General features: G+C 34.5%; 1 protein-coding gene across 1 annotated transcript; it reads left to right on the top strand.

Moving 5' to 3' along the window:
• Positions 4399–7479, top strand: LOC105161407. The gene is made up of 2 exons (XM_011079080.2): positions 4399–4579; positions 4772–7479. The coding sequence occupies exon 2, from the start codon at positions 4781–4783 to the stop codon at positions 7133–7135; it is 2355 nt and encodes a 784-aa protein (XP_011077382.1). The 5' UTR covers positions 4399–4579; positions 4772–4780; the 3' UTR covers positions 7136–7479.

Raw genomic sequence — 7912 nt, 5'->3', positions numbered from 1 at the left:
ACTGTTATAATCATACACTACTCTAATGTATTACGTTATCAAATAGAAAGCCAACGCATCATATTGCACCATCCTCTCCTACCTCTGAAGCTATGTTTTAGCCTTATATGTACCCCAATTTAAAAAAATAAATAATAGAAATTTATATAGAGTTGACAGTTTTCATGTGGCAGGATATATGTATTTATGCGGAGTTTTATTATTAAAAACTAATTTTACCATTAGAAATATTTCAATGCCCTCGAAATTAATAACTAAAGTTCCTTTATCTCTCATTGATTATTAACAAATTGGAATTTTGAAAAAAAAGCACAAATTTCAATCGATATTGCCTTAGCTTTCAAGTAGACAAAAAATCTTCTATTACATTTTAAAATTCGTGCAAATATCGTACACATACATATATTTTATGCGACCCATTTTTAAATAATAACCAACTTAATTATATTTTTAATTTTTTTTTAAAAGAAAAGGCTATATATCAAATTAAACTACATATAATGCCAAAATTTGATATAAGATTCCCGCGTATTCAAGTCTTGGCATCGGGTTGGAAAGGACGTAGGATAGGCTGATTGGGCAGTCCTTCCTTTCTGAGCACGTTGAACTGATTTGACTATTCTCAACTTGCCTCTTGCTTTCCCCACTCTTTGGTACGGCCCACACTGTACCATTTGAATAGAAAAAATGAAACACACAGAAACCAGAACTTCATATGCTACCAAGTCCCAACGGTCCTTCCTTCCCGTAGGCCTCTAGACTTATGAACTGCAAGTCCACTACCATCCGCATCTCAATTTGAGGTTTTATGAATAAATTTGGGATTATAATTTTAAATTTTATTATAAATGATTTTTTTATTTTATATAAATTTATAATAATTGCATCATAATATTTAGTTATGTGGGTGTATTGATATGATTTATGCATTGATTAGTTGTTTAATTTATTAAAATATTCACCTATCGCCAAATAGGTAGTTAATATTAAATTATTAAAATTGTGTTGCATCAATGTATGCGTTTCCTTTATAATTATTATAGGATGATGATCAATATTTGGTACTATATGAAAAATATTCCTAACAGATCAACATTGTCATTTTTGGAAATTTTAAAGTGAGTGGAAAAACTTTGGAGTGCATAGAAATAAGGGAAAAATGCATTTTTTTGGCTCAACACATTATTTATATATAATAAAACATAATTAAAATTTGGAACAAAAGATACTCTCTCTCTCTCACAGACACACACATTAACGGAAAAACACTAGGTAAACACACAATGCCTTAACAAGGGGTATTTACGTAGGAGTTGTCATTTCCTTGTTAATGCAAATTTGCAGGGTTTGAGCTGTAAGTAATTTGAGATGTGGACGCCAATTGGAGTGAAATAGTGATGAATCTGATATGAGCACTCCGCAACATCCATTGGTTACTCTCATCAACTCTTATCCTTGTTACTTGTTACTACACCACACTATCACTATTTTCACTTCACCAATCCCATGTACATTAATTAAGGTGGTCCCCACCAACCAAACCTGATTTTTCTTTCTTGTATTTTTTATTAATTATTTTCTGATTTATATTTTAAGATATGATGTGAATAATATATACATATATAAACCAATGCACATTTCAAAGAGAAATAAAGAAAAACAAAAACAAATTAGGAGTGTAGTAGGCATAACAAAAATATTGGTGTTGTAGTTTCATAAACCACCGTTTGTGAATTTCAAATATTTTTATTTTTTATATTAGTATTAGCTGTGGTAGTACATCATCAAAACGTGCATATAATAAATATGATTTCACGTTTCAAGATTTATTATGAATAAAAATAAAATATATAAACCAACAAATCACATTTCAAGAAAAAATAAAAGAAACAAAAAGAATAATTTAGGGTATTATCGACACAACAAACGAATTGGTGTGGAAGTGTTTAAATGACGTGGGAGTCATTTTTATTAGAGAAAAAAAAAGTAACTATTATTAATTTTTAAAAATATCTAATTTTGGGTACAATTATAATTTTAAAAATTAGTACGACGGCAATATTAATCGTTATTTATGAATATAGAGGGTCTTTCTTTTTTGCGTTGGCATAAATATACACTAAGTGTATAAAAATATTTTAATGAATAAATATATCACGTCATCTTTATATAAAATCGTTGGAGGAACTAATTGAAAAAATAAATGTGATTTTGAAGCTAATTTAAAAAATCAGGAATGAAAATGAATTTTACCTATAGGCATTGTTTAATTTTCCGGAAGCTAGGCCTTGTTTGTACAGATATTGTTGATGTTGGTGTGTAGTTTGTGGCAGGCAGTAGTAATAGGGCAGCCCCAACCAATAAAATTGACCTGTACAATAGTTCGGCCCAGTAAACTTAATCAAGGCTCCGAAGTTGGGCCACTGATCCGTCCAATATGGGACTTGCTCTGTCAATTTTGTCGCCTTTGGGCTTATTTGGATGGGTGTAAAGTAGTTTGGGTAGGGGAATTAAGCATTCAAGAGTACTGAGCTTTGTCCCACATCGAGAGGAGGAAGAGCAGGTGGAGAGAACGGCGTCCTATAAGTTCGGGCGCGCGAGGCAGTTTTTAAGTACGCAGCCGCGCGGTAAGCACATAGCGAACTATTCTTTCGCCTTTTACTAAAGAATACCGTGTGCTTGCCGCAATCAAGCGGCATACGCCAATTTTTGGAGGGGGTATTCCTTTTTGGAATTTCCCCCAACAAATCTAGTTCCCAATTTCTGGAAGCTCTTTCTACTAATTACTTTTCACGGGGTTTAATTTGATTCTGTACAAAAAGGAAAAAAAAAAACATTGTTTTAAAAATAAATCAGAGTTAATTCTTTAAAATAAAATTATGAAAAATACGGGTTTCAAGATACGAGCTAATAATACATTCCTTAAGAAGAAGTGACAATGTAAGTGGATTGCTTATGAAAAAACTAAAATCTTTATGAGTATTATGGTAAATAAGAAGTGATTCAATTGAATATATCATCTTCAATTGCTTAAAATAATATGCTAATTTTGGTGTAGAAGAAAATCATACCGCATAAGTTTTCAAAGCAACGAAAGAAGGGAAAAAGAAAACTATAATCTAAGCCTTTATTAAAATAAATATCGCAAATTGGTCCCACTTCAATGCATAAATTTTCATATTTGTTTAACAAAGTATATAATCGAACTAAAGTTATCAAGGAAAAACATATAGTTTATATACAAAAGAATAATAAAATTTAAACAACCTACATTTTAGTTTTTTTTTTTAAATAATGATTTATCTAAAATTCAGTGTATTCCCTTACCCATATAAATTAACATGTACCTTTTTTATAGCTTATATATACATATTACATTAGGGGTACTGTAGTTTTTACTTATAATTTGATATAATATTTCACAAAAAAAAAATAATAATAATAAGACAACAAGTGTTTAATAAAAATTGAAATCTCATGGACGATGGACATAAATAACCCATGCCATTTATAATGAGAAAGATTGTACTAATGATTACTCACCTGCTTAATTCTAGTTTTTATTTTTACATCAATTTACTTATTATTTACATGATTTTTTTATAAATATAAAAAATAGAATTTTATTATTTTATAACAAACCCCACACATGCAACATTATTTTGTATGTATTTCAACAAACAATAAATATGACTCACGTAAAGTCTCTTTATGTTTTCGATTGGTCAACAATTTTTTTTCTCTGGTAAGTCTTTTTAAATGAAAAGTAATATTTTATATAGTTAATATTTTCCCTTTTTAACTCTACAAATCCAATATCTAGAATGTTCCCTTCTCTCATTAACATTTATTTCTCTTTATCCATTAATTCATTCAGATAATTTACCATTCATGCATTTTGCAATTTCCTCTTCATCAAATAATTAAAATTTCAAATTATCATCTTCTTTTATATTTTAATTTTAATTTTTTTTATTATTTTCAAATAGTAATTAAAGTGGATGTTTGTTTGCTTATACATATTCTGAACGAAATTATATTGATTCAACACCACGGTTCAATATAAAATATAATTATTTTAATTAATTTAAAATATATTTTTATTTTCACATAAAAATCTATATAAAATTTAAAATGCTGAAAATTGAAAATAAAGACGGCCGCAGGTTTTTCAATTTTGAATTCAAATCAAATAGATTACATAAATATTGTTTAGGAATATTCTTAATCTTAAAATTTTCCAAAAAAAGACACGTCACCGGGAACGACGTCGGATGGGCGAAGTTGTAACCGTCGCCAGGGCAGCATTTCAGTGGTCATGGCACGTGAGGGCGCCGCGTGTCCAACTCAAACCTTGTATAAAAGATGCCCTCCAGTTGAAAAATCATTTCTCCATTTCACAACAGCATCAAAGGAAAAAAAAAGAAAAAAATAAAAGGAAAAGGAGAAAAACAAATATAGACCAAAAAAGAAAAGAAAAAACCCAAGTATTTTTTCTCTGTTTGCAGCGTCTTTTTTATAATTGAAGAAAGAAAATTTACAGTGGTTTGGAGCTTCAGTTGCTTTTCAATCATCTCAGGTGATTTCCGTTTCTGTCAAATTCAGTGATTTTCTTTTTCACATGTGTTTGTTTTCTTTGTGTATGAATGTATATGTGTGATTTGTAAATGCATGCACGTTTGAATGTGTAGCCATCAACAAGTTTTGCCCAATGCATTTGTGTGTGATTTGCTTCATGAAATGATGGGTTTTGTGGATGGTTTGTGTATAGGGTTTATTAATGTCTGATAAATTGGGTGTTGTTGACGTGAGTTCCGGTGCCGCTTCGGGAGAATCAAGGAAAGGGGTGAGTGGTGGAATGGTTGACGGTTCGGAATCCAAAACCCTAGCGGTGAATCCTGGTGATAAGGAGATTTTGAGTGATGGGGTTAGGGTTTCGGAGGAGTCTGAGGTTTCTGTCCGGGAATCAAACACCGGCGCCACAATTAGTGGGAGTGGGTGGCATGCTCCTGAATCTTGTAGCTTAAGAATCAATGGTTGGCATGATGGGAGTAGAAGCAGAGTTGTGGAAATGATGTCTCCTGGTGGCGGATGGGAATCATGGGGGGTTATGAATTTGGTTGGTAGAGTGCTGGAGGGAAGGTTTTCTATGGATGATGAGGTGGAAGATGTAAACAATCCTGAAAATGGGCCTGAGGTGAATCCGGTTGCAGATACGAAGGCGTGGCAGGGTGTGATTGGGGAGCCGACATCTAGAAATGGAATTGACATTAAAGGAACTGCAATCGACAAAGATTCGGATATGGGGAATTCCAGTTCTCCGGGTGAGAGAACTGTTTTATATGGAAACCAAGATTTAATCTCTAATGAAATGGTGCCAGATGGGAAGTTGGAAACCGAGGAAGTAAATAATGTTAAGGATGACGTATTGATACCAAAACAACGTGGAGAACATTTTATGACGGAAAAGGAAGGAGAATATTACGTGGCGGATCTAGTGTGGGGCAAGGTTAGAAGCCACCCTTGGTGGCCTGGCCAGATATTTGCACCGTCAGCTGCATCCGATAAGGCAATAAAATATTTCAAGAGAGAGAGTTATTTGATAGCGTACTTTGGGGACCAAACATTTGCATGGAATGAAGGATCAAAAATCAAACCTTTTCGGATGCATTTCTCTCAAATGGAGAAACAGAGCAATGCAGATGGATTTCGCCATGCTGTGGTTTGTGCCCTCAATGAGGTTGCTCGGCGAGTTGAGTTCGGGCTTTCATGTCCATGCTTGCCCCCACAGGTGCGTGATAAGGTAAAACTCCAAGAAGTTGCAAGTGCCGGTATCCGAGAAGAATCGAGCAGAAGAGCTGGAGGGGACAATTTATCTAGTGCAGCCTCGTTTATACCGGGAGAACTTGTGCAGTTTGTGCAATCACTGGCTGGATGTCCACAGTCCAAAACTGATGGGCTGCAGTTTGCTGTAGCAAAAGCTCAACTACTCTCCTTCAGTAGATGGAAGGGTCATTTTCAGCTCCCCGTTTTTGAAGAGAGTGGGCTGTTGGAGGATGATACTTCTGTGAAGGGGGACGGAAACGACTCGGTGGAACTGATGGAAGGCGTCCTTCCAGGTTCAGGTTCTGAGTGTGCCAATGATTTTCCATCTAAAAAGAGAAATTCAACTGCTGGAGATGGTTCTTCTCGGAAGCGTAAGCACCTATCAGGTGTTGAAGAGTTCTCAAAGATAAAAGAAAAACATGTATCTGCTTTGATGTCCACTGGCAGCACAAATTTACAGAATGATGAGAAGAAGCCCATAAGAAGGGCTCGCAGGAAGTCCATCTCAAAGAGTGGAACATTTGCTGGTGATGGTTCTGGAAAATCTCAAAGAGCGGAAATCATTCCAGCTGAGGTTCCTACTCCTGATGTAATTCTCTCAAACCTAATCGTTGCTGCAAAAAGCCCCCTGCATGGGCATGACGACATGGTTTCAGTAGTTGGCTTGCTTCGTGAATTCAGGAATTCAATTTGTCTAGAAAAATATAGTTCTGGAAACACGAAAAAGGATGCTGGAAAGCACAAGGATACACAAGCATCCAACTTGGAGACTACCAATACATTTGGATTTGAAGGTACTGAGGACTCATACTGGACAGACAGAATCATTGAAAGCCACTCTCAAGATAAGGTGTTGTTTGAACCAGGGGCCCCTAATGAGAGGGCTGCTACAGTGGAAGCCAATGCTGGTGTAGCTTTGAGCTTGCACAATAAAAAAGATGGAGATGCTGTAATTGTGGACTTGGATGCGGAAAATCCATCAGTTCAGATAAATGAAGTATCTGACGAAGATTTTCCAACTGCTTTGATTCTTAACTTTACAAATTTGGAGGCTATTCCATCCATTGTCAATCTGAACGAGATATTCAGCCATTATGGACCTTTGAAGGAGTCGGAGACTGAAATATTTAGCAAAAGCAAGCGCGCAAAGGTGATCTTCAAGAGGCGAGCAGATGCTGAAACTGCATTTAGCAGCACCGGCAAGTATAGTACTTTTGGGCCGTCGCTTGTCAGTTATCGCCTTCATTATGCCCCTTCACCTCGTAAATCTCGTGCAGCCTCAAAGAGGAACAAGAAGACGAATCTCTGAAAGTCATTGCTGTTTGAATTTGGTGAGGATTAGTAGATGTATTATATCTTTATCTCCTTATTAAAAACTCTTATAGTTCTTTGTTTAGTATATTGTTGTGAGGACTTGCGTATAGAGGAAGGCTAGCAGCTGACCTATTGTTTCATATTAGTATGTTGGGTATACAGCAGACTCAATAATCTTTATCTGACCATAAAACTAAATATGGGATATACATTGTGATTGTGGTGGATGTAACTGTAAACATCTTTTGAGGGTTACTGTGTTAAAGCTAGTCCAACTTTGAACTTTTTTACTTTGGTTTCTCAGTTTGTGTATAAATATATTCTCACCATGTGTTTTGTAGTGAGCTGAATAGGCAGGTCTGTTTAATATTTCTTTCTTGATCCGAGTTTGAATAGAGAAGCTATATTTTCAAACTTCACTTGATGTTGCTCAGAAGGAGAAAGAAAAAGAAGCAGCCTTAAGTAGATACATTCTCCAAATAAATCTCATTCTTTTATATATATATATATATATATATATATATATTCCAATAACAAATGTATTTAGGACTATTCACCATCTTAACATTAAAAATTTATGCTCATGAGGTCTTGCTCCATTGTTGAGAGGCTACATAATGTATAGGATGATTTGAACATTGGTTTTGCTTGTTGGTGCATTGGATCATTGATCAAATACTTGATCTTGGATATGGTTAATATTAGCGGCCAGATCTTATATCAGTTAGTTTACACAATCGGTTACTATTAATTCCTTTGGCATGTATTACCT

This window comes from Sesamum indicum, linkage group LG5, assembly GCF_000512975.1.
Source record: "Sesamum indicum cultivar Zhongzhi No. 13 linkage group LG5, S_indicum_v1.0, whole genome shotgun sequence".
Taxonomy (NCBI): Eukaryota; Viridiplantae; Streptophyta; class Magnoliopsida; order Lamiales; family Pedaliaceae; genus Sesamum; species Sesamum indicum.
Note: the sequence above shows the minus strand (reverse complement) of the source record. Positions and strands in the feature narration are given on the sequence as shown.